Source organism: Capricornis sumatraensis, chromosome 14 (assembly GCF_032405125.1).
Source record: "Capricornis sumatraensis isolate serow.1 chromosome 14, serow.2, whole genome shotgun sequence".
In the NCBI taxonomy this organism is placed as follows: domain Eukaryota; kingdom Metazoa; phylum Chordata; class Mammalia; order Artiodactyla; family Bovidae; genus Capricornis; species Capricornis sumatraensis.
In genome coordinates this window covers 46,536,086-46,563,918 of record NC_091082.1, presented here as the reverse complement: position 1 = coordinate 46,563,918, position 27,833 = coordinate 46,536,086, and the positions used below count along the sequence as shown (strand labels likewise).

Here is a 27,833-nt window from a genome sequence, read left to right as displayed (position 1 = left end):
GGGCGCAGCTGCGGCTGAGCGGCCGACGCCGGGTCCGCGCCCACTGTCTCCCCCTCCCCGCTCTCTTCTTCCGATTCCCACTCCTTCCCCCTCCCGTCCAGCGCCGTCCGCCCGGGAGAGTTGACGGGAGCTCCCCGGGAGACTCAGGTACGGCCGTCCTCCTGGGCCCGACGGGAGGGGCGGATGTGCGGAGGAAGGAAACGGAGACGGCGTCCGTGCTTCGCCGCCCCCAACGTCCGCGTCGGGCTGAGGGGCTGGCCTCGGGGGTCGCCGAGTGGGGAAAGGCTGGGGTCGGAGGGGCGGGTTACCCTGAGGAAGAACGATCAAGACCTGGGTGTGCAATAAGGGGCGGTTAGGGGGGAGAAGAATAGGAATTGTAGGGTGCTCTGGGGAGATGGGAGGACAACAGCGGCGGGGATAGGCAAGACGAGAAGAGTGGGAGGCAGCCCGGAATGTGAGTGCGTATCTTGGGGTAAAAAGGACTAGAGTCTGGAGCAGATGGCGGGGGACGTGACCCGGTGCGACTGATGCGGGGGGCGGGTGAACGGGGCTGCTCGCTGGAGGGATAAATTTGTTTCTTTATTCAAAGACTGGGGAGAGAGCGCGCCAATCCCGTTGCATTTATAATGACCGGAAGGGTAAGGTGAATCATTAATACTTTGACAGCTTTTGTGAAGAACATCTTCAGGCGGTGTCCATCCAAGTCACTTATTTCCGTGAAACTGCACCAACCAAGATTGCTGATGAGAGTTGAGGAAGAGGAGTCAGAAAGGGAACGGAGGCTGGGAAAAGGGATCCCTCTATACAGATTTCAAGCTTTTTCTAAAATGAAATACTAGGGGTTTTGGTGTGCTTGTTGTTTGCGTAAAGCAAAAAAAGAAGCCAACATTTACTAAACAACAGGTTAGAAGTATATTACGTACTGCCTCTTCAAAAAATACAGGAAATTGTGAACGTATGATGATGGCATAAGAAGCTTATGGCGATGTGACATAAAAATGTATTGGTGATGTTGAAACACATCACTGAAGGTTCTGTTGTTTACATATGTACCTAGACACAAACACCTGAATTTATATGTATTTTGGCCAGGAGAGATCTAGGGAGAATATATATGTCTAATTTCTGAGCATGGTTTATTTCTACTAGTCGTCTGGTGCAAATATCATTTGCCCTGTCGTTCATCAAGTGCAGTTAATAATCTGCCTACTGCTTTGTTGATGCCTTTTATGTTTGTCAGTCACTGATTTCTTGCCATCATGAAGCTGATTCTTGGATTATGGACCCTGAATTTGGGTTTGCTCATCGTTAAACTTGTAGTTTTACTGTACGTTTCACAAAGATGTTATGTAAGTCTGCCTGCTATTTGTTTTTGGATGTTGAAGCAGCCCTTTTGTAAGGTTTAAAATATAAATAAAATACAGGTATAATTAAAAGCTCGAGTCCTTTGGTTGCTTCTTTTGTCATCTGTTTCTCCATACTTTCTGTAACATTCTGCATGAATGAATTATTCAGAAATCGAAGTATGAGGAATAAAATGGGTCAGATGCTGGATGTGCGTGACAGAAATATTGTAGAATGAAGAACTCTAGAGCTGTTACTTAGGTAGCAAGTACTTGGTTTTTGTTACAAGTGATTAAGTTTCTGGTTTGGAAAATTATTTCTTATCAAAGAAGAGTGTTTATATCAATTTTTTTGGATGGGAAGTCAACTTAAAATTTTACTTTATCTTTTATGAAACTGAACTCGGCTTGTTTTTTTCTTTTTTAAGTGAATGATTAACCACCAAACTGATGCCTAATTATGCTTAAAGATCTTAGAGGTTGTTCTGTGCAAAGGGAAAGAGGGCTGCTCGGTTGTTACAGGGAAATGGTCTTTATAGAACAGAATTGTGTAACCTGATAGACGGCTTATTGAGTAAATACTAAAATTGATCATGCACAGTCATTAATAATTTAGGCCTATGTTTCTGCTATTTCAATCAGTAAAGTGACTAATGCTGTTACTTATCTTTTACCAAGCCTTAGTTTTCTCTTGGTTTCTTGGTGCTTACTTCAAAGAAGTGTTGTAAAGAATAAAAAAAAAATGTGTGTAAGTTACTGAGCACAGTGCCTAACACATAGTAAAATATTCAGTACACCTTAGCTGTTCTTATTATTCATCCATCTTCTTGTCCAAGATACTGACAACTTCTGTTTGCATATGTCAGCTTTTTCTCAAGAAAATTTTGAATATGATGCATATTCAAGCATGTTCCTGGAAAAACTCAATGCAAATAAGCATTTTAAAAACAGACTTTCTGTAGCAAACAGAAAACCTGACTTTGTTTAACCCAGCACTTAGCAAACATATCCCTTTCCTTGGAGCACCTGGTGTTATGCATTGGAACAGGGCACTATAATTTACAGAATGTTTTTACATGTATGTATTAATTTGATATGACCATCCCAACTCCATGCATAAGCCTAGAAATCACTATTTTACAGATGAGAAAATGGAATCATTGTTGATGCAACTCACTAAAAGTGAGTGAGAGAATTTGAAGTGTTTTCTGTCTTCTGACTCCAAATTAAAATCTTTAAGCATTTGATGTCTCACTTGCAAGGGGACAACCTCCTGTTTTACCCTCCTCTCCTGTGGAGTCTTCTGTTTCATTTTATAAAAATGTTGTCACTGATTTTCTCCACATGTTCTCTAAAAGTTGCCTCCATTTTTCCCAGGGTTTTAACTATTTTTTGTGTACTGAGTCCTCGCATTTAGGGAGGCCAGGGTCACTTGTGTGGAGACCCTGTGAGAGAGAGAGCAGTTAAAGTCAGAGAAGTGGAGGAGGCCCCATCACATCAGGCCTTGTGTGCTGTTTTTACTACTTTAGCTTGCACCCCTAAGTTTCAAATCTGATGAAATTTATTTTCTCTTTAAGGTGGTAAAGATTTATCCTGCTGGGAAGTAGAAGAGTACCTCTTTAAAAAAAGATGCCTCCCAAGTTCAAGCGCCACCTAAATGATGATGATGTCACAGGTTCTGTGAAAAGTGAAAGGGTAAGTTCAGAATCTTAATCTTGAAAAAGGAAAGATTAAAAATTTGTTTTACTTTGTAAATAATTTTAGAAAAATCTAATGTTTATGGCCCTATTTGAATCCTATATGTTTTCTTCACAGAAAACATTGAAAATTATATGTTACTTAGATTGGGACTCAGCCAAATTCTGTTTCTATTAGTGACCACATTTTGTTCCCAGTTTCTTTCTAGTCTTTCAAGGGGAATTTCGTATAAATACACAATATCTTCTTTCGGACTCTGGAGCCAAATGTGGTTGGAGTTCCTCAGAATTTTTCAGATTTTACAAAGGTAGTTAGTGCACATTTTAAAAGAGTCTTCTGGGGTAGTCTAGAGCAGCACCTCCGAACATACTAATGTTTCTCAGTGAAATGTCTGGTTATTCTAACTAAGTATATACACAAATTAGCTAACATCAATTCAGGTCAGCTTTTCCTCCAAGTGAGTTTTGACTGCAAAACTTACAAAATCTCTTGGTTTTCAAAACTTTTTAGATTTTGGAATTGCAGATAAAGAATTCTGGTCCTGCAGTTGCCTCAGAGCCAGAGTAGCTTTTATATAATGTTCAATTTCTTGTTTATTTTGGAATATTCTATGTAGAGTTGTATAAATCTAGAAATTATCCAGCATTTTGGAAGACAGCATTGATACGAATATTGTAGATAGCTTTCTTTTAGAATAAGTAATCAATAAGGATTTATTGAGGGAAGAAATTAGAGCTGTTGTTTTTCATTCATCCACCTGAAGCCCTCCCTTGCTTCCTGTCTTCCTACCATTCCTTTATTTGCTGATTCATGCAACAGATAAATATTGCTACCCATTATATGCTAGGCATCATGCTAAAAACTGGAGGACATGGTCCCTCCTCTACTTGACTTCATTTTACACACTCCTTTTTCGCACAGAGCTTCTGTCTAGCATGTTATGATATAGAGGTATCTTGAAGTATAGTATAGGAATCATTTGTCATCCCTTTATTCTCTTTCTGCAGTTTTTGTTTTTGGTTTTCTTGAAGCAGGATAGAATCCACCAATAGACAAATCGCTAGTAAACTTTTTAAATCAACTTTATGTATATACTCAACAATATAAGATATGCAGTCTCACTCAGTTCTACTTCAAAGAATGGCACTTCCTTTCTACATTGTTGGTTGACTACTACCACAATTTGCTATAAAAACAGAATATTAGATACCAGAATTGAACAAAATTGGCTGTTTAAATAGAGTCCTCCTTTTGAATGTTTATCAAATCATGACATTTGATAACTGGTTCTAAGAATTTATAAATCACTTTTATAAAACTTTAACTTTTGTTTCTCTTTTCTATGACACTTTTTTGATAATAGCTTTATTGAGACATAATTCACATGCCATACAATTCACTCATTAAAAGTATACAATTCAGTGGATTTTAGTAATTAATATTTAGTACAGAATTATGTAATCTCACCACAGTCAACTTTCATCATTCCAGAAAGAAACTCTGTACTTTTTAGCAATCAACCCCTGTTCTCCTCATCCCTGCAACCCTAGGCAACCATAGATCTATAGCTTTGTCTGTTCTGGACATTTTATATAGATGGGAGCATACACTATGTTGTCTTTTGTAAATGGCTTCCTAGCATGATATTGTCTAAGTTCATCCATGTTGTAGTATGTATCAGTACTTCATTCTTTTTTATTGCTGAATAATATTCCAGTATATGAATGTCCCACACTTTATTCATTCATCAGTTAATGAGCATTGGGGCTTATTTACATTTTTTTGGCCATTATGAAGAATACTACTGCTATGAACATTCACATACAAGTTTTATTTTCATTTCATTACACATATTTTCATTTCTCTGGGGTAAATATCTAGGAGTAGAATTACTTGGTACTATAGTAACTCTGTGTGCAGCCTTTTGAAGAACTGCCAAACTGTTTTTCAGAATGGCTGCACAGTTTTTACGTTCCCACCCAGGAATACGTAAGAGTTCTGATTTCTCCACATTTCTCCTCACCACCAATCTCTCCTCACCAACACTTGTCATTATCTGCCTAGTGGGTGTGAAATGCTATCTTATTGTATTACGTAACCCTTTTTGTGATAATGTATACTTAGCACTTGTGTTTGTTCAGTGGATAAGTGTAAAAACATTGGTTTTCATTGTGTTTCTCATTCGGCAACTATAATAAACACTGTATCTTTAATATACAGGGCAAATAAGCTGTGTTATGAATGTAATGATTGTCTGTTACTTATTAGCTACAATAGCATTCTAGAAATATTTGCTGAAAGAAGTCACTAATGTATCTTCCTAAATATTATTAACTTTGAACATCTTTTTATGTGGTCATTGGCCATTTCTTTTCTGTTAGGAATTGTCTATTTCTCTCCTTTGATGATTTTTCTGTCTTGTGTCTTTTTCTTACTGGTTTGTCAGAGATCTTTATTTAACAGAGATAATCAGACCCTTTAGTCTGAAAGTATATTGCAGATTTCTTTCCCAGCCTGTTACTTTTTGTTAGAATTTGCTAGTATATCTTCTCCATCTCTCTCTTTTTTCCATTCTTTATTTGACATTTATTTTAGGTCAGTTTCTTATAAACAGATACTGGCTGGAATTTTTTTGAACTTCACGTATAGTTTTTACTTTTAATAGGAGCATTCAGACCGTTCATATTTATTGTGATAACTAATTTACTTGGATATTTTCTGCACTAGCTGGTCCCTCTGCTGGCAGTGAATGTGCTTCACCTTAATCTCTGGTTGGCTCTTTGATATTGTTTGGATCTGAGCATAAATTTCACTTTTTGAGAATGATTTTCTTTGACAGCCTAATCTCATTTAGTCACCCTGTCACTTTTTAACCCATCACTGTTTTAATTCTCTGCATAACTTTTATCACCATCAGATATTTTTCTATAAGAGCTCAGACCTTATCTGTCTTGTTCAAAGCTGGTACTTGGTCCTTAGAACAGTGCCTAGTACACAGAAGATGCTCAAACATATTTGTTAAATAAATATTGAGCAATCCTCTTTTCATTTTTCTTGCTCATTGTGTATTATTTATAATAATATAGAGAGATAATGATATTCATGATATTATTTTTATTTATTTTTTGGCTGTACTGGGTCTTTGTTGAAGCTCATGGTCTCTTTGTTGTGGCACATGGGCTTTCTCTTCAAGAAGCAAGGGCTTCTCCTTGAGATGCATGGACTTAGCTGCCCCACAGTGTATGGGATCTAACTTGGACCAGAGAGCAAACCTGCGTCCCCTGCATTAGCAGGCAGATTGTTAACCACTGGACCACCAGGGAAGTCCTTCATTATATTTCTTAGGTTTTCCCAAGTTTCCCTAACTTCTTTTGCTAAGTTGATTATTTTTCCTTACTTTTCCCCTACCCGCAGGACCACTAGACAGTTAAAACATTTCTTCCCTTTCTCCCTTTTTCCTTCTCTCTCTTTTACTAACTTTGCATGTTAACATGTGTGCGTGCTAAGTTGCTTCAGTTGTATCTGACTCTTTGCAACCCCATGGACTGTAGCCCACCAGGCTCCTCTGTCCATGGAATTTTCCAGGCAAGAATACTAGAGTGGGTTGCCATTTCCATCTCTAGGGGATCTTCCCATCCCAGGGATTGAACCCATCTCTCCTGCATTGGCAGGCTCTTTACCAATAGCACCACATGGGAAACCCATACATGTTAGCAGTAATGTTTAAATTTGTGTTTTCTGTCAACATGCTGAGAACTATGCCCCTCTGGACTACTTTTCATTCCAGGCCTCTTCCCCCTTCCTCCACTTCTCTCTCCACCAAGATGAGCGTGTCACTTTGCTGTTACTTCCTCACTTTACTCTCCTCTTCCTGCTTTTGGGTTTTGTTAGAAAAGTTTGAGATTCTTTTAAAGTTTTTCTTTATATTACATGTTTTCTTTTTCAATAGCTGTGCATTATAATTCATAATCACATTATCATCTTCCCTTTAGATTTGACCACACATTTTATTAGACCTACTGAGTATATCAATCTCCATCTTAAGATCTTTGTTGTGATTGAATTTTCTTCTTAGCCAGTGTAATTCCTTGGGTAACTTCCTCAGAAAAGGTACATGGGTGGTGTATTTGCTTCCTATGGGTGCTATAACAAATTATCACAAATTTAAAACAACACAAACTTATTATCTTATAGTTTTAGTGACCAGAAGTCCAAAGTGGATCTTACTGGGCTACAATCAAGGCACTGACAGGACCGTGTTCCTTCAGGAGACTAGGAAAGAGGCTGTTTTCTTTCTTTTTCCCAGCTTTTAGAGGCTGTCTGCCCTGTGTGGCTCATGCCCCTTCCTATATCTTTAAATCCAGCTGTGTAACATCTTCCAGTGCCCCCCGCCTCTTTCACTTCTGCCTCCTTGTCTCTTTTTTGGAAAGTTTGTTTACTTTTATCTGTTTGTTTGTTTTTAGCTGTGTTGAGTCTTTGTTGCTGCATGTGAGCTTTCTCTAGTTGCAGCAAGTGGGACTTCTTTTTTTGAGGAGCACAGGCTCTAGAATGCACGGGCTTCAGTAGTTGCAGCATGTGGGCTCAGTAGTTGGGGCTCATGGGCTCTAGAGCATGGGTTCAGTAATTGTGACACATGGGCTTAGTTTACTCAGGGGCATGTGGAATCCTCCCAGACCAGGGATCCAATCCTTGTCTCCTGCATTGGCCACTGAGCCACCAGGGAAGTCCCTGCCTCTCTTTTAAGAACTCTCTGATGACTGGGCTCACATGATTAATCCATACTGACCTTCCCACCTCAGGATCCTTGGTTTCATTGCTTCTGCAAAGTCCCTTTTATCATGCAAGGGAACATAGTTAAGGTTTCCGTGATTAGCATGTCGACATCTGTGGGGAGGCAGTATTCTACCTACAAGGTATATACTGTTGGAGGTCTTGTATGCCGAAAAGTTTTCGTTTTTGCTCTTCTTTAGCCTCCTTTCGGAACTTTATATCTTCGCCTTTGGGGGAGAAGGTGAGACATTCCTCATTTTAAGAAAAACGATTGTATCTTATAAGGTAAAAACATAAAGTTGTTTTTGTTTGGAAGTTCAAATATGTGTAGAGGGCTATTCGTGGGCTGAGTCGCTATTAGGTGCCAGTTGTTAAGCCTTGTCTCTGAGCTCCAAAACCTACCTTATATACTCCTCTCTCTGATGCTGGAGTTGGACTCTGCAACTGCAGTACCTTTCTCCTTTGCCTCCTGACTCCTTCTTAGGTTCTGTAAATAGATAGAGACGGGAGGGCAGAGGGAGGAGAAAGGACTTGCTCCTTCCTGATTGCCTGCATTCCTTACTCCCACGCCAGCTTCAGTGACCTCTCTCTACCTTGTGGTCAGTCAGTCAGAGGATTCTGTGTTATAAGCATTTTCTTAGAAAGTCTGCACTGCGGTTCCATATCTTTTAGCTTCTGGTGAAGCACATGTAATTATCCTTCCCTCTGTCTGGAAGCTTGGAGTTAAGAAATTTCACCAGGATAGAACTTGTTTCACTGCTCTGTCCCTAACAGTTTGTAAGCCCCTGGGAATCTGAAAACTCAAGTCTTTTTCTTTTTTTGACAGAGAAATCTTTTAGAAGATGATTCAGATGAAGAAGAGGACTTTTTTCTGTAAGTTATTTTTGTTTGTTTTACAGCTTTATTGAGGTGTAACTGACATACAGTAAAATACATGTAAAGTGTACAATATGCATTTTGACATATCCATTGTATGCCTGTGAAATCATTAGAAAAATCAAATAATGAACATTGCCATCACCTCAAAAGTTTCCTCAGACCTCTTGGTAATCTGTCACTTTTCCAGTCCGCCGACAGCCAGTAGTCTGCTTTCTATCGCTGTTCTTTGTATTGTCTAGATTTTGGGGATAAGTCGAATCATACAGTATGCGTCTTTATTTAGTTTTCTTTTTACTGACTTCATTCACTCTGCACAATTATTTTGAGATTCACCCTTGAGGTCACATGTATTAGTAGTTTGACACATGCTGTCCTATGTGTCAGTAGTTAGTCTCTTTTAATTTGGGGTAGTTGTCCATTGTATGAACATTTACCCATTCACTTATTGATGGATATTTGGGGTGTTTCTAGTTTTTAGCTATTATAAATAAAACTGCTGTAAACATTTGTGTACAGGTTTTATGTGGACTTATGCTTTCATTTCTCTTGGGTAAATACTTAGGATGGTAAGTATGTTTACTTAACATACATTAAATTTATGTTTAAATGGCTGGTATATGTTTACAGCTGTTTCCCAAAGTGGTGTGTACCACTTTATGTTCCCACCAGGATTGTATGGAAGTTCTGGTTGTTCCAAATCCTCATCACCACTGTGTATGGTCAGTCTTTTAATTTTAGCCACTCTTGTTGGTGTATAGTGGTATCCCGTTATGGTTTTTATTTGCATTTCCCTAACTACAGATTATGCTAAACAGCTTCTTTTGTGCGTGTTTACCATTCTCATGTTTTCTTTCATGATGTATGTGTTAAAATCTTTTGCCCAATTCTAAGTTTGTCTTATTAAGTTGTAGGAGCTTTTTTTTAAATATGTTTTACAAGTTCTTCATCAGATAAATGTTTTTACAAATATTTACCCCTAGTCTGTAATTTAATCTTTTCATTTTCCTAACTATCTTTTGAAGAGCAGAGTTTTAATCAGTTTATTAAATTTTTCTTTTATTGTTTTTGCTTATTCCAAACCCAGAGATTCTAAGATTTTTTTCTTTGATTTCTTCCAGAAGTTTTAACATTTTGGCTTTTACATTTAGGTCTATAATCTGTTGTACATTAATTTTTTATATATGGTTGAAGTAAAGGGACCAGGGGGCATATGGCCATTTGTGCCACCACTGTTTGATGAAAAGATTATCTTTTCCCCATTGAATTGCCCTGATGCTCTGTCAGAATTAATTAACTTGATCCATCCTTTGCAGTTATAATTAGAAAGGGCCTAAGTGTTAATTGCAAAGACAGGAAGGATGACATACTGTTGCAGGAGGTTTCTCTGAAGGTTGATATAGCACGGTAAGCCTGGGAGGAAGCATTTACCTCCCTCTGCTGTAATGTTGTGAAGTTTTTTGTAAAGACTTTCTCCCCACCCCCAATAAAAAACCCTTTATAAAAGTAATTGACAGTCATGAGGCAATGGACAAAAAGAGCTTATAGGATGGAAGGCAAATCCAATAGAGGAGATAGTACCATTTTTGGCAGGAAGGTCAGATGAAGTGGGAAGAATATTTCCTATAGGTAACAAAATTTCCAGAGTCAAAAAGCTAATTGCTAACAGTGCCAATTACAGTGAGAAGCCTTAGACTACAGCAATAGCTACCTGTGAACAAAGGACTCATTATTGAAAAGAAGGTCAGATGCTTTGGCCACATACGTGATTACTTGAATGTAAGCAAGAAACAAACTTTTCAGGCCAACTCAGTACACTGGAGATTTACTCCCAAATAATGCTGTACAACTTCCGAAGGGCCTAATGACAAAACCGGCACAATTATTCAAAATCAACGCCCGTACACTGTGGTTCTGTCTGTGTATTGAAAGGGAGACAAATAAAATTCCAAAATAAGTTTTAAAGATTATTCAATACTACATTCGTAGCAGGATTATTCATAATTGCCAAAAGGTATAAGTAACCCAAGTGTCTGTCAATGGATAGATGGATAAAATATTGTATGTACATACAATGGAATAGTTCAGTACTCAGTCTTAAAAAGGAAATTCTGAAACACGCTACAAATGAATGAACCTTGAAGACATTATGCTAAGTGAAGGAAGCTGGTCATAAAGGATACATTTCACATGATTCTTCTTACCTGAGACACCTAGAGTAGTCAGATTCATAAGAGACACAAAGTAGGATGGAGGTTGCCAAGGGCTGGGAGTAGGGGAAAATGGTAAATTAATGTTTAATTGGTCAGAACCTATTCTTTGAGTTTTGTGGTTTATACCTTGTTTTCTGTCATCAGAAGAAGGAAAATTACTTAAAATATCCAAAAATTTTTATTTCCAGTGTATTAAAATGGATTGGTTTAAATGATACAACACTTGATTATAATGGAGAGATAATTTGAGAAATGTTAATATTTTCATAGACTCCATTTCCCTTTAGTTATGTTAATAAGTTTAAGATAAGTAATCAAAAAACATACTTTAAAGAACTTAGTGTTTTGAATGGATTTTTCTCTATATTCATCCCTGAAAATTACCATTTCATTAGAGCCTAAATTCAAGGTAATTGGACTTACAGTGTTCTATGTGCTTAGTTGCTCAGTCGTGTCCAACTCTGTGCAACCTTATGGACTGTAGCCCCCCAGGCTCCTCTGTCCATGGGGATTCTCCAGGCAAAAATACTGGAGTGGGTTGCCATGCCCTCCTCCAGGGGATCCTCCCCACCCAGGAATCGAACCTAAGTCTCCCACATTGCAGGTGGATTCTTTACTGTCTGAGTCACCAGGGAAACCCAAGAATACTGGAGTGGGTAGCCTATCCCTTTTCCAGGGGAATCTTCCTGATCCAAGAATGAAACCGGGGTCTCCTGCATTGCAGGAGGATTTTATAATTGATCATAGTTATTCATAATCCCTAGCACTTTGGTTGTGGTATTTCAAAGTTTAATGATTAGAATATCTGTGTGTAACTAAGAATTATAGTGAAACTGATAACATTCAGAAGAATTGGGTTGTGACAGCCTGTACTAAGTACCAGTGAAGTACAGACATGATTATATATTGTTAAGTTCTATCAATACTAGTAAAGTCTGGTTCCTTATGATGAATGGTCCATGTTTAGAATTCAACATGTGTGTATTTTCTGCTTTGGTGTTTGTTTTAATGCTCTCCTTATTAATTGTATTTGGTGTTTTTGGGGTTTTTTTCAGAAGAGGACCATCTGGACCAAGATTTGGACCTAGAAATGATAAAATTAAGCAGTAAGTTTGTGAGATACTTGTTTGTTTAAATGATTATCATATTTGTACCTGGACCAGGGGTTGGCAGACTATAACCTATGGGCCAAATCTAGTTTTTATAAAGTTTTATTGAAACAGCCATTCCTGTTATCTTAGTTGCTTTCAAACTATAACGACAGATTTCAGTAGTAGTGACAAGAGACTTTATGATCCACAAAATCTAAAAACTCTATTCTGTCTTATCTTTTACAGAAAAAAATTTGCTGAGCCTTGATGTAAACTGATATTCTAGGTTGTAGAAACCCAGTCATTTTTTTTTTTTTTTCCCACAGAACTACCTCTATTATAGTTAAGGAAACGCAGTTCCTGGTTGTTGATTTTGATTACTATATATCAAATTCATTTATTTAGTATAATTTCAAGGTCTATTTTGCTTTTAAATCTTATAACATGATTCCCATTTTCAGCATGACAATAAAAGCAACATAATAGATTTAGTTTTCTGAATTACAGTATCTTTATATACTCCCAGAATTTATTCATATCTATTGCTTATTCTGATGACTTAGCGGCAGCAACCCATTTATTGATCTAAGGGTTTGTTTTTTTAATAATTTCATTTATTTTTGCTTGTGCTGGGTCTTTGTTGCTCCGTGGACTTTTCTCTAGCTGTGGTGAGCGGGGGCTACTCTAGTTTGATATGCAGGTTTCTCATCATGGTGGCTTCTCTCGAGGTGCATGGGTTTAGTTGCTCTGAGGCATGTGGGATCTTCCCAGTTCAGGGATAGAACCCATGTCTCCTGCACTGGCAGGTGAATTCTTTACCAGTAAGACACCAGGGAAGCCCTGATCTAAGTTTTGTGGCTCATTAATTTTCAGTTTAAAGCTTTTCTGTATATATTATTGGTGGTAGATGGTGGGTAATGCTATAGTGAATGTATTTAATGTAAGAAGTATATGAGTCCAGACAAGAAGGGAGAAGGAATAACTGGAGAAGTGAAATAGCCCTAGAAAATTACCACGCTATAAAAGATAAACTGGAAAATAAATGGAATGGCCCAGGTTCAAGATCTAAGGAGGGGTAGTTGCTCCCCTAAGTCTGGATGTAGATGGCACATAGTGAGAAGGGTGCTATAATATGGTGTCAAGTTATTGATGAGATACTTGGGTTTTAGTCACATAGCCGTTGGAATGAAGAAATAGGCCCACACTTAGCCAAATCCTAGTTAATGGATTCTGAAATACAGAATCAAGGTACCAACAAATTAGTACACTAAATGGGATGTTTTCATCTTTTCTTGCTGCATAACAGGTTACCCTGAACCTAGCAGCCTGAAACAGCACACTTTCATCAACCCACATTTTCCATGGGTCAGGGGTTCAGTCACTGCTTAGGTGGGCCCCTCTGTGCAAGGTCTCACAAGGCTGAAATGAGGGCGTCGCCCGGCCTTTGATCTCATCTGAAGCTCCTGACCAAGTTCAGGTAGTTGTTGATAGGATTCACTTCCTTGCAGCTGTAGAACCCACAGTGCTTGCTCCTTCGAGGCCAGCAGAAGAGAGTCTCTGCTGCTTCAAGGGTCTGTTTCGACAGTCAAGATACAATGAGCCACTTAGATCCAGACAGTTTATTACTCACATAGGTTGTCAAAGGAAGAGTAGCCAAAGATGTCAGTTCCCTAGGTTCTTGTCCTATACACCAAAAATGATTATAGGAAGCTGCAGTCTGAGTTGTGAGATACCCTGTTACAAAGGAGCCAGTTCTAGCCCAGGTTTATAGGGGTTTATAGTCTGCAGATATATCCTGCAGAAAGCTTCATGTGTCATCAGACTGTTTTATGACAGTCTTCAGAGGGAGATGGAGAGGGGAGTAAGACCACTTCATAAGTCACTCACCCTCTCGTGTTCCGGAAATACCACAGCGCATTCAAGGTTGCAAGGATGCCATGGCAAAGAGGTTTTCCTTCTTTGAGCCGAAGTGACTCTTCTGTCCACCCACATACATACCTCACCTGCCATTGGAGAAGAGGACTCCACTGATGACACATCTGTTTTTTCCCTGCCAATATGCTTCATTTCCTGTCTGACATCTTTCCCCAGACTGAGCCTGGTACTGAGTATGGCCCAGTGAATCTTCTCAGTATGACTTCCCGGCTGAACTCCTAAACCAGTGTTGGTTGTACATAGTGGGCATTGCAGACTATGTCTATATTAGTAAGTGCCAAGCACACATACATGTGAATATGGATATGTGCATAGTAAATTATCACAATAACTTTGATCACAGAATTTTAGAACAGTAAGGGACGGTTGAGTTCTTACTCTAGAGCTGAAGACTTATCAGATTTACTTAGAAGGTGATCAGTCATCAAACCACACAATTTAAACCTTATTGGCAAAACCCCATGAGTACCTATCTAACCAAGGCATGACTCAAACGTGTGTCCAAAATGGTGGAGCATAACATGCCACACCACTTGCCCAAGGACAAATACCTGGCATTTGTTTATGAATAGTAACTAATATTGCTAGCACTGGTGAGTTTCTTTAAGGTGTGTTATTACCACTTAATATGTAACATTTCCATACAAGTGTGGGTCCGCAGCATTGTTGCTTTGTTCAAATTTGATTGACATACCGATAACATTAATTCCATAAAACATGCCCAGTATTCCTTTTTCTCCTTTACTGAAGTATAGTTGTTTTACAGGGTTTAGTTTCAGGTGTACAGCAGAGTGATTCAGTTTTATATATATATATATATATATATAAAGAATCTGAAAAAGTATATATATTCTTTTTCATATTCTTTTCCACTGTAGATTATTATAAGATATTGCATATAGTTCCTTGTGCTATACAGTAGGTCCTTTTAATGGGTTTGTTAGTATTCCAGTGTTACTTTTTAGGGAAGATTTTTGGGAAAGATCTTAAATATTCACATGCCTATATAAAGATTTATGATTCTCTTTAGAATGTTTCCTTTGCTTTTAAATTAAATAATAGCCTTATAAATGCCACTTTAGTGAATTGTAGACATTCTCTTCCATGGGTAGGAAATCTCCTAACTATATATAGCCTTGGTTTAAACTTTTAATTTTATAAGGTCCCCAAAGAATGTTCCATGATGAACAGCAAAAATATAAAACTGCAATACGACAGACCTTTTAAACTTTTTTTGTTAACAGTACCTTAAGAGGCCACAAGATGGGGTGTTAACTATGCAAATAAATATTTTCTTTATAAAATAAGGGATGAGTGTATGTAGCAGAGCATGAACTTTTTTGCTTTCTTAATGGAAGAACACTGACATTAAACACACACCAAACATTAGGAACCATGCTAAGTGTTTAAAAAACACTGTCACATATAATTCTCATAAGGGAAAATTTATCATCTTCATTTTAAAGGTGAGAAAATACGAGGCTCAAAGAGGCTTGCAAAATGACTTGCAAAGCCACATACATAGTAAGTGATGACACTGAATTGCAAACCCAGATCTGTCTGCATCCAGAGCTTGGTCTCTCTATACTATACCATGCAGCTTCCCTATAGTGGTGATATTTAGAGACATTTCAGGAGCTCAAGTGCTGTCAAACTCCAAGGAGGATTAAAAACAATGTTAAAATGTCTTTTCTCTGTGTGCCTTTATATTTTCCAGGGTAGGTTCTCTCTTGTGTCCTTTCTTCTACCACATGACTTTTTAACTAGAAATGAGATAAATCTCCACCCCTTCCTTCAAAAACTTGCTTTTCCTTTGAGTCCTTAATTTTCTTTTCCAGTTAATGACCATCATCTATATCTACTCAGTTGCTCAGTTTATAAATCTAGAAGTTCTCTACCCTTTTCTTGCCCTAACTCCTTCACCCATATCCAGCTAATCATTGGTTCCTGAAATATCCCCTCCTCTTATTCCTTTAGCCTAGAAATTTCCCATCATCCATCACCTTTTTCTTCTTTTAACTATGCCCAATTCACTCTTACGCCTTAAAACTTAGCACCAGAATGTTGATGGCATCTCTGGTCCAGGCTGGATTGATTTAGGCTGCATGACAGATACCATGGACTTCCTTCCATTATAGCACTTAACATATGGTAGTATAATCCTAGCTGCCAGTGTTCCCCACTAGACTGTGATCTTGCTGAGGGTCAGGCTCAAAACATTCACATGGGTGTCCACAATGAACAGCATAATAATAACTCCTTAGTAAGGAGTTTTGAATAAATGAAATACATAATTCAGATCAGAAAATATTTGTTGAATGCCTATTTTCTACCAGGCCCATTTCACATGACCTGGGAAACAGATGAGTGAGTGTGACAATTTCTGTTTTTACTGCATTTATGGTATAATAGTGAAGATAGGACCAACATAAAATACAAATAGAAATCAAAGTATTATAATTGCTATGAAATGTAAAAGATCATGGGAGAATATGTTTTTACTTTTTTAATCCTTTTTATTAAAGTAAATAAGTTTTTTTCTATAAAAGTTGTGTTCTGGGAATGAAAATATCTTGAAATACAGAAGCACAGTCATGAGATTTTCCATTATCCTAATTGAAAGTGTATTGTATTGAATGTATTGGATGAGAGTTACACAATAGCTGGATTAAGAAGGTTATACCAGTGGAAAGTATTATCTGAAGGAGAGCATACAGTAATTTGTTTGTCACTTGATAGAAAAATTAAATGTTGGGTAGTTTCCATTAGCCATAGAGATTACATGTATGTCATACTGTTGAGATAATACCCCTAGGTTTATGATCATCTAGTAAGAATTAATCTGGAATTTTACGAGTTCTATTCCAATTATCTGTTTATATCCATGGAGTCTTTTGCTTATAGGGATTCTAGGATCGTAATGATTGCTTCAGTTACGTTGGTTTTGTCTTAAAATCACATGTAGTGTAGGTTTATTGATATAAAGAATATCTGATCATGTGTAGGAGCTGCCGTACATTTTGTCCATTTCCACCCTGCTGCACCTTATTTAGGCTATTGTCTCTGGCATCTCATGGAAGATAACTACCTAGAAATTTCAAGATTGGTCCTTGATGAACAATAGCTCTGCTTCCATTATAGTTAAATGCAGATCTCTACATTCACTGCCTTATATCTCTTTCTCAAGTAGCTGGATGTGCTTGGCAGGACTTATACCCAAATTGTTCACTTATTGAACTGATAAGTCTTAAGTGCATACTCTGTCCCAAGCAGTGTAACAGGTACTGGGGCTACAAACATGAACCAAATAGGCAGTTACTGAGCCTTCTGACAATGCATTTAATTTGCAGAAACCGGACTAAGAATAAACTATCTTTAAGTTAAATATTACTTTTATTTATATTATGTTGTCTTCTAATTTTGTGAGTACTCAAGCCCACAAATGGAAGGAATGTTGCTACAAGCCTTAAACTTAAAAACTTTAGACTTGAATGATTCTGAGAACTTGTTATTTTCTACAGTGTCTAATGAAATTTTCAAAAATTGTAAAATTCTCAAGAATACATTATTTTTTAATCTTTTTTTTTAAACTAGTGTTCAGAATCAGGTGGATGAAGTCATTGATGTCATGCAAGAAAATATTACAAAGGTAATAGAAAGAGGGGAGAGACTAGATGAACTACAGGACAAATCAGGTACAGATACCTCGTATATTTCTTGAAATTCTTAATCTGTATTTTGATAGTGTCCTTCTCCCATTTTTTTAGCCAAAGTTTAGAAATCTTGTCTTAGGAAAAATGGTATTTATGGTTTTAATGTTTTAACTTTAGCTTCCTTTACTTTTTTAAAAAATTATTTTATTCAATATAGTTGATTTATGTGTTAATTTCTACTATACAGCATTTATATATACACACATATATATACTTTTTCATATTCTTTTCCATTATGGTTTATTCCAGGATATTGATTATAGCTCGCTGTGCTACACACTAGGACCTTGTTGTTTATTCATCTTACATATAATGTTTTGTATCTGCTAATCCCAAACTCCCAATCCATCCTTTCCCACTGCGTCCCACCCACTGCCCACCCTAGGCAACCACAAGTCAGATTTCTATTTAGGTCTTCCGTCCATTTTTCAATTGGGTTGTTTGAAACTTCATTGTTAAGTTGTATATATTAGCTCCCTTTAGTTTGAAACATCTTATTGTTGTATTATTGCTTTAATTGATCGGTTGAGAATGGAAAAATTAAAAATTCATTATTGAAGAATTAGAGTTTTTTTTTTTCTTTTGTCCTGTTATGTTGATGTACTTTGTATCTCTCCTGATCTCATGAAAAATAGGCCTAATCACTTCTATTCAAACTTATTTCAGACTTATCCAGCGTATTTATCTTATGCTTCGTCTGGTGACTTAGTAACCTTTCTTTACTGACAGATGTTAGTCTCTATTCTTTTAACAGTTCCTGGCACTTATTAGGTACTCACATATTGTTTAAATGATGAATGGCTGAATGACTGTCTGATTAATCCTTCACAGACTTGTTTAACAAAAAAAATTATTCAACCACTTTTAAAATTCATACTGTTTTGCTTCAGAATCACTTTTGATATCATCTAAGAATCTGCTTTCTCCACTTGTAGATTTTTTCTATAGTTGTGCCAGGTATTTGAGTTTCTAAAGAGTATTTTCTAACAGAATTCATAAGTTTATTGAAAGCACTGAGACCCTAGAAGACTTCTCTTACTGTTATCATAAAAGTGGATTGAGCAAACTGACCTGCAGCCACTTTTTCCTTTTTTTTTTTTAAGAATACAGAATGCCAGAGTTTGTGGGTAGAGGAAAGGAAAGATGTTGTTTTCATGCTTAAAGGGGAATAAATTTGCAGAAGTAGAAATTAATATTTTCTTGTCTTTGTGTGACTAGATAAAAGAATCCTGTTATGTCGTTTAATCCTTCTCTCCATCCTCTATGTGATATAGAAAGCTTATCGGATAATGCAACTGCTTTTAGCAACAGATCCAAACAGCTTCGAAGGCAAATGTGGTGGCGCGGATGCAAAGTAAGTAAATCAGAAGATGCTGGATAGGTTGGCCAGCATATCCAGTGGTGATCAAAGTCATAAAGGAAAAAGGGCCTCTAGATTATAAGCTCTGTAAGGACAGGGGCTACAACTCTCTTGCTCATTATTACATATTCTGAGCCTGAGACACGGTGGAACTCTGAATATTTGTAGAATTATTATCTTTTGGGCTAGAAATAACTAAAGGAATCAAGCAGTGCCTGAAAGGATGTTTTCATGGGTTTCTTCGTAGAGAATAAACCACATTTTATTAATAATTTAGCTTCCTCTAGACTTATAAGAAATATTAGCTTATAATTTATTATTAGTACCTTTTTGGAGCAACCTATACCATTATATACAGATGTTTAGAAAATAGAATGCAAGCTAGAGAAAAATATAATTTTCCGTTGGAAAGGAGGAAAAAAATAAAAGCAATTGAATGTGTCAGAATTCATATGGCAAATGGGGGGGCTAAAAAAAATCCCACTATCCCTCATTATTCTAGAGTCTTCTGCCGTACGACCCTGAACCCATCTGCCTGACCTCAGAAGCTTGGCAAGGTCAGGCCTGGTTGTACTTGGATAAGAGGAATAAGAAGTAAAACATTTTAACAAGGAAAAATTAGGAATCATTATATGCTGATATATTCCTGCAAAACATCTTATGGAAATGAATTTACTTCTTAAATCAAGTATGGCTACTGCTTATCAAGCAGAAAAATGTTTCTCTCAAGATTTTATAGAAAATTTCATGTCATATGAGCACATCTCATCTTTTTCCTCCTGATACTTTGTATCATTTTAAAGTCTTTCATTTTCCAGTTTAGGAATAACTTTCAAAACATGATGTTGACATATGCTGAGGATTTCTTCCAAGAGTTTCGTTAGATTTACTTCTTTTTGTCTGTGTACCTGTTGAATCCTCTTATTTTCAGAAATAGAACTTAGGGGAAGATACAAGTTTCATTGCTCCTCTTGTCTAGAATTTAAATTTTCTGGGTTTTTTAAATGAGTAAATTTTCTATCTCTATACAAATGTTCTGTTCTGGAAATTAGTTTGGTGGAACAAAAAGTCAATGAGCCATTAACCTCCTCTCCCCATACATACACATGACTCATTCACATGGCCATTAATAAAATGATAATGTACATTTTGTGTAGCTTTTTTTAACTATAGCTATAGATTTTCATTTTGTACTTTATGGAGTCCAGATCAAAGAAATAGCATGCTTTTAAGGGGAAAAATTAGAGTATATTTTTAATTTATATTTTTAATAGTCTCTACATCACTGCCATTTTCTGGTTTAACTTCAGAGTTATTATTTAGGAAGGACTAAGAAAAGGGCTATAGAAATGGAAAAGAGATTAGAGGTTGCCACTGGCTAAGGGTCGAGGAGTAGAGATTGACTACAGCAGGGTATGAGGGCACTTTCTGAGTGCTAAAGTGTCTTATGTTCAACTGCGATTGAAAACTAGATGTCAAAATGCATCAAAATGAACTCTAAAAGGGTGAGTTTTATTGTATGTAAAGTATATCTCAATAAACCTGACTTCTAACATAAATAAGTGAACATGTTTAATGAGAAACAGATTTTTGTCCATGTCGTTTGGAAGAAGTGCACTTTGGACACGTGTGAATACTGCCATTTTTGGTTGTAAACATTTCCTGGCCAGTGTTAGAAACTGTTTATTTCAGTGTTTTTAAATTGTTATTAATATTTCCATTAAAATCTTGTAAATATTAAGCCCTAGCACAAATTAATAGGGCAAATTAATATGTATTTTTGGTAAATTTGAAAAGCTATTGTAAAATTCAGAATTACTTTAGAAATGTTTTCAGGTTTAAAAAAAAATGCAAAGCTTCCATATATTCTGTGGATCACTTTTGTCACTAAAGTACTTTATAGTGTACTGTGGAGCCAGACACCTATTGAAAATGTGCCTATATTCATTTGATCTGAGTCTGTGTCTACATTTTTTGGTTATCATATGATAGGTCCCTGCAATTCAAATTGCAAAGCTTCCATGTATTCTCTTGGTCACTTTGTTTTTGTCATGAATATAATGCTACTAAAATGTCAGCAGTATTTTTATCTTAGAAACATTTCATTAGCTACTTCTAGTTGCTATTTGTGATATCCACCAGAATGTTTCATGTGTTTATAACAACTGGGTACCTTTTTTCTGAATGAACCATCTTTAATCAGTTATCTGTGAAAATTGTTGATGATAACACTTTCATTTGAATTTAAATCAGTTTATAATTAATGAATTTTATGATTAGATGAGGAATGTGACAATTTTCTAGAGAGAGATGATGTGGACCTAAAATATTAAGTAGCTAAGGACTAATCTTAAGATTTCTCCTATCTGTGAAACTGACACACAGAATGCTCTTAGGCAAGTTATTTATTAAATGAGGTTTATTCATGAAAAGTTTAAATTATATTCCTCAAAATGGAGATAAAAATTCTAAGAAAACAAGGGGAGCACAAACTAACAGAATTCCAATATATTAATACTTTGAGAATAATTTCTATAAGAAATGGTGCTTTATACTATGTATATTGAACCATCTATATTGGATGCCAATGGTATTCATAATATCCTGACATTTTTGGACAGAGTTGCTAAAAGATTATTCTTTTTCTAGCCTTACATTAGAAATATGTGTGAAATCAGAGACAAAAAGACCAGGCCCGTGAAGGCTTTGATTATTACTGTTTACTCTGTAGCCTTGAACAGTAAAATCTACACAAGCATAACTCTTCAAATTTGGGGAACTCTAATTATTACAGAAAGATGCAAATAGTCAAGTTTATATGAAAAAAAAATTGGAAACCTTGCATAGAAGGAGATTGTCTGTTGATGAGTTAGTGTAATGTGGTAAATAGAATGACAGAATAAAGACGTGAAACATTAATCTTTTCTGTTTTTTGTGTGTTGTAGATAAAAGCCATCATGGCTTTGGTTGCTGTTATCCTTTTGTTAGTGATTATCAGTAAGTATTTACTGGATTATTAATTTAGTGGAGTATAATTTGAAGTTTTTAAAACTTTCCTTTGTATTTTCAGTTGACCTAGTATGATTGATGCCAGGGTTGAGTAATGATTTATGGCTCCCGACAGGAGCTCTTAACCTAGAATCTGTAACTCTGAAAATGCATATAAATTGTATATAAAATTTTACGTGAGTATGCATATGTACAGGTTTTTTTTTTTTTTTAATAAATATTTATTTATTTATTTTGGCTGTACCAGGTCTTAGTTGCAGCATGGAAACTCTTAGTTTCAGCATGTGGGATCTAGTTCCCTGAGCAGGGAACGAACCTGGGTCCCCTGCATTGGGAGCACAGAGTCTTAGCCGCTGGACCATCAGGGAAGTCCCCATATGTACGTTTTTATAGTGAGACTATCTTTCATCAGATTCTCAACAAGAATGACAGGGCTCTGTGGTTTGAGGCTATATATGGCTACTGTTACACTCAAGACCATAACACTCATTTTCTATTTATTATTAACTTTTAGGTGTGGCCGCTTCATTTCATAATACCATGTTTGAAGAAAATCCAGATAAATTCTCTAGATAATTTTTGTGTTTGAAGAAAATCCAGATAAATTCTCTAGATGATAATTTTTGTTTTGGATTTGAGCTTCATTTCCATCATTGAAGCATAACTCTTGCCCTTCCTTTTTTCCCTTTTTAAAGTCAGATCATTAAAAAAAATTTTTTTAGTATAGTCGGTTTATATTGTTGTGTTAATTTTGGGTGTATGACAAAGTGATTCAGTTTGTTTTTTCAGATTATTTTCCACTGTAGGTTATTACAAGATATTAAACTTAGTTCTCTATGTTGTATAGTAGGTCCTTGTTGCTTATCTATTTTATTTATAGTAGTTTATATCTGTTAATCTCATTTCCTAATCTATCCTTTCCCCCTCTCTTCCCCCTTTGGTAACCAGAAGTTTGTTTTCTATGACTGTAAGTCTGGTTCTGTTTTGTATGTAGATTCATTTGTATTACTTTTTAGTTTCCACATATAAGTTATATCATATATTTGTCCTTTTCTGGTCAGATCATTTTTAATATCTCCTTTTCTCCCAAAATTCTTGCTCTGTGTTTATAGGGATTTTATAAAGATCTGGACAGTATCTCAGAATAACCATTTGAAAAATTCCATGGTGATACTACTTTTAAACAGAAAAAAAAAAAGTTTTGTTTCAAAGACAGAGTCAGTTCCCATTATCCCCATTTGTGGATTCTGTGTTTGTGAATTCATCTACTAGTTAGCATTGATCATTTACCCCAGTGCTTTGGAATCATTGGCAGATGCAGTCAGAAAGGTGGAAACTTTGGATCTCTTGATGTACATATCCCAGCTGATGTCTAATGTCATGCTCTGCCTCAGTCCCACCTCATGAAGTAAACAGGTGTCCTTCAGAGACTGTTCAGTGCCACATTGCTCACATTTCTATCAATCTTGTTAATGGTTTTGCTGTTTCAAATGGCCCCCAGGTATACAGGTGCTCCAGTGCTGTCTAGTGTTGCTGAGTACAAGGCTGTAATGTGCCTTGTGGAGGAAATGTGTGTGTTAGATAAGCTTCGTTCAGGCATAAGTGACAGTCCTGTTGGCCGTGAGTTCAGGGCTAATGAGTCAACACTGAATAGTAAATAAGGTGTCTCTACCCAGAAACTTATAAAACAAGGTTATGTACTGGTTTTTGTCAAAAACATTGTAGCCAGAGGCTGGCAGGAATTTAAGCCTATGTTTGCCCTCAGAGCAGTGGTTCAGTATCCACTCTTTCAGTGTTTGTGGTGACTTTATAGAATATAACTACTGCCAGTACCAAGAATCAACCAGTGGTATGTTGAATGGCATAAAGAAGAAAATAAAATCCAGCTATTCTCTTAGCACACAGAGATAGCTACTATTAATATAACTATTGTATATACTTCAAGTCTTTTCCTATTAATAATATATAAACATGTTTTTCAAAAACTAAGATCATATGTATACTTTTTAATAAATATTTTCTAAATATTTTCCCATGTTATTAAATATTTTAGCCTCTTTATACTATGATTTTGTATTAATCTATTTGATCAAAATGCTAATATTAGACATTTAGGTTGTCTCATTTTTGCTTCTCCATTCCCATGTGTTATCTATCATTTCAGATTAAAATTGTCCCCATTACCTCTTTTCACAATGGAAACTACGTTTAGGAATATTGTTTCTCACATAACATATGAATCTGATTTTGATGTTTCTCTTCCATTTTTTTTCTCTTGCAGTTCTTATAGTTGTGAAATACCGTACTTGATTTGATGACAGATCTTCATTAAACAAAATCTGGGACAATAATAATAAAAGGTTGCTGCATAATTTAAATGAAACCCATGTATATAAAACTTTCACAGCTTCTTTTTCAAGAAATTAAGAGGCAAGTATCACTTCAAATTGGAGCACTGAGAATATCCAATTATCTCCCTCCCTTCCAACAAAATGTTGCTTTTAATAATTATGTTTGAGGCAAAGATAACCAGCCTTGATTTTGCCATATTCCAAGGGTCTAATTTGAAACTAGATACTTGCCAATTCACTATTGTATATATAGTTAAACACTGATAAGGATATTTCATACTGTTATTTTAATGGCATAAGGACTTGTATTTATTGCATCGAGGTGGGGATCAGGCTGGTGGTCAGGGAGCCTCTGCAGAGTACCAAATCATCATGCTGAAAGATGAATATAACCATTCCATCGAGATTTGCAAGATTCTTCTCAATTAACAATTGCTTTGTAAGCAATGTTCACATGTTTATAGATGTAACAAAAGTTAAATGTTGTAAATGTTACTGCCTTCAGCTATAACTAAAAACATTCCAGTAAACCTATTTTTGATTGTATAAGGGAATGTGTAGTGATTTTTTGACATTTGGATTATGGAAATGGGAAATTTAAAGTGTGAAAAGCATAGTATGGCTTCATAAACTGAAGGTAATAAAGTTATTGGAGAGCATCATTGGAGTATTTGAAAATGCCAAACATACAGCTGAAAGTCATGGTCCAGTCTGTTTTCAGTTAGCTTCCAATAAGGAGGACCAGTCCTAATGTGAGTAAATGAAATCCACAGGTAACTTGTCCCCATAATTTTCTGTTTATTAGTAGCTTTCTTCTTTAACTTCAACTGAGCTATTTTACCAGAAATGCTTAAAGTAGCAAAATCACCTGCTTAGGATTTTTTATTTTTGCATTCCCTGATTATCTCCTGGGAAATGCATGTTATACATACAATCAAATGTGAAATTAGCCAATAATAATGAGTATTAGAAGTCAGGAGCCTAGCTAATCAGTCAGCAACCAAATGCTAGGGTCACCATTTAATCTCAGCCTGTTTTTATAATGATAAAAAGTGTCAACTTTAAAGTGTGCCAACTTTCTTGGGTTGTTTAAACATGTGAAAGTGAAAATACAGTTCTCTAGTGTGTGTGTGTGAGGAAGTTTTAGAATAAAACTGGAGGTTCTGTAGAGACTTGTGTACATGGACGTCTTCACAATGTATATACAACTCTAAATTTGAAATAGAGTTAATAGAAAGTAGCAGTATTTAAATAGGAAAAAAAAATAGTCCATATAGGGTTTATTTCTTTGGTCGTTTTCATTCAAAATGTATGAAACATAGGATTTTTTTTTTCAGTTCTACAGGATTGGTACTAAGATACAAAAATGTTCTCTTTAGAATGAAAAGACATTTGAAGGGAGAAGCGTATTAAGAGATATTCAATACACCTGCAAGTTAAGGTCTAAGCATTATAGTCCACTAAGAACATTTAAAAAGAAGTAAAGGTCTTAACATACTATGGAGTGTGTTCTCTGGTTTCTCCATCCTTTGTAAATGTCAGTTACTGTAAATAACATAATAAATACTAAACCCTTTGACAGAGGATACCCAGGAGAATGAGCATTTTTAGAATTTCAGTAGCTAAGGTAGTTCAGGAATGGAAATGTTTTAACTGAGTGTACAGAATCAGTCCTAACATGTTTGTGTGTCCTTCATTTGGGATTGGAACTAGACTCACCAATGGTTAATTTTCTATTGGTTAGTATAGAAATTTGGTTTCTTCATATCATCTATCAGTGAAGATGATTATTTCTCAAAAAGAATCCACATTTCCAGTGTTTCTTTAATAAAGTATGCTTTTAAAGAAATAAAAACAAAATTAAAAAAAATTTTAACAATGAAAAAATAAAAGGAAATATTTATATGACAATATCATATATATGTAGTTCTCTTTGTGTTTAAATATATTGCTGCTGAGAATACTGGTGGTGAATATGTTACTCTGTTAGGGATTTGCACTAGTGGTAGCCTGTTTAGTGGTGGCTCAGTTTATCATTTCATCCTTCTCAGTCTTCATTAGTACTAAGACCCTTAAAGTGATGGACATGTTTATGACTCTATTATCATAACCGTGGAGACATGCACCTTAGGAAAAAGCAAAATGTGTTCAAATTGATGCCAGGCCTGCCTTCCTTCCCTCCCTTAATCATTCTTTTTCTCATTCTGCTCAGATCATCCTACACTTGAAAAATGAAGTTTCCCCATCATCAAAACTCTCATTACTTAACAACAATGAAGAAACAGGAAAATTCCAAGTAGCTTTGTAAATACTAGTTGATAACCCAGTGAAATCAGGTCACCCCTTTTATAATGCCAGAAACAGACCCTTGTGATTTATGTTTAACTACTGAAACCTGTTGCCCTACAGTAGTTTTGTGCTAATGCTGATTAATTAGTTTTTCCTACAGATATGATCCAGTATTACCTGTGGTCTTTTTGCTCCTCTATCCTGATAAAGCTCATTGGAAATCACCCTCAGGTTTTTATAAACCTAGGGATTATTTCTTGACTAAAGAAAAGTTCAGTATTGAGAATGGAACATTATAAAATGGAGGAGTATAGGTAATAGTACACGTCAAATTCAGAAATACCTTCTGTTAGCACTCCTGTGGATGGCTTCTATATAGTCTCTATGTGCAGTTACTCTGCATTAAAAAATTATAACTTCAGCATTTTCTTATAGCAGAATTGGGCATCTTTCAATTTTGTATGACATGTGGGTATCCTGGAAATGATTATACATATACAAACTGAGAAGGAAAAAAATAGAAATTTCTCCTTATCAGTACACTCTTAAACATGCTAGATGGCCTGTCAGCATTTTTATCCACACTCTTTACACTTATGTGTATGCATACTATGATTAAAAAATATGCTAGAAATTGTTTTCTCATGTTGAGAACGAGTGCCATTAGAAGCTAACTATATTGAGTCAGTATTCCTAAGTCTAGGAAAAGCAACTCTCCTCTTAGTCTGTATGTTTTCATGTAGAAATGTGATTGGAGTCTTTGAAGTCAATTTTATTTTTCTGTGAGTGAGGAGTTAGAACATAAATCAGTCGAAAAGCATTTATACACTTTTGTTTTAGAATGCAGTAGAGTACTCATATTTGTGTAGGAAGTTGCCACAAGGCTGTGTGAAGATACTGAGTCAGAAGGAGCTGGAAGGTGCCCTACTTCTCAATCCATCCACTGTTTCTCCCATATTGTAGACAAATGGAACCATAGGGGACACAATCTTTTTATCCTGGCTCCTGTTTTAAGAAGTTGCTTAGAACAGGTCAGTAGGAATTGAAGGGAAAGCATGACCAACTCAGTTGAGGGGGATAAACATAAGCTTGGGAAAACACAGATCACATCGTACTTGTGTCCCCACAGCACCCAGCCCAGTGCCATGCACCTGGCTAGATGAATGTGCCTAGGAAATCACAGAC

General features: G+C 36.1%; 1 protein-coding gene across 1 annotated transcript; it reads left to right on the top strand.

The window, feature by feature from the left end:
* VAMP4 (vesicle associated membrane protein 4) lies at positions 1-25,862 on the top strand. Its single transcript, XM_068986200.1, has 8 exons — positions 1-147; positions 2,921-3,038; positions 8,638-8,684; positions 11,956-12,006; positions 17,521-17,621; positions 18,914-18,993; positions 21,945-21,996; positions 24,290-25,862. The coding sequence occupies exons 2-8, from the start codon at positions 2,973-2,975 to the stop codon at positions 24,316-24,318; spliced, it is 426 nt and encodes a 141-aa protein (XP_068842301.1). The 5' UTR covers positions 1-147; positions 2,921-2,972; the 3' UTR covers positions 24,319-25,862.
* Positions 25,863-27,833: the final 1,971 nt, after the last annotated feature.

Bases quoted from the DNA above. Each gene is read 5' to 3' on its own strand.
- VAMP4 (XM_068986200.1), top strand. From the start codon at position 2,973: ATGCCTCCCAAGTTCAAGCGCCACCTAAATGATGATGATGTCACAGGT. The intron at 8,685-11,955 runs GTAAGTTATTTT...GGTTTTTTTCAG, and splicing joins GAAGAAGAGGACTTTTTTCT to AAGAGGACCATCTGGACCAA. The intron at 17,622-18,913 runs GTACAGATACCT...TATGTGATATAG, and splicing joins TGAACTACAGGACAAATCAG to AAAGCTTATCGGATAATGCA.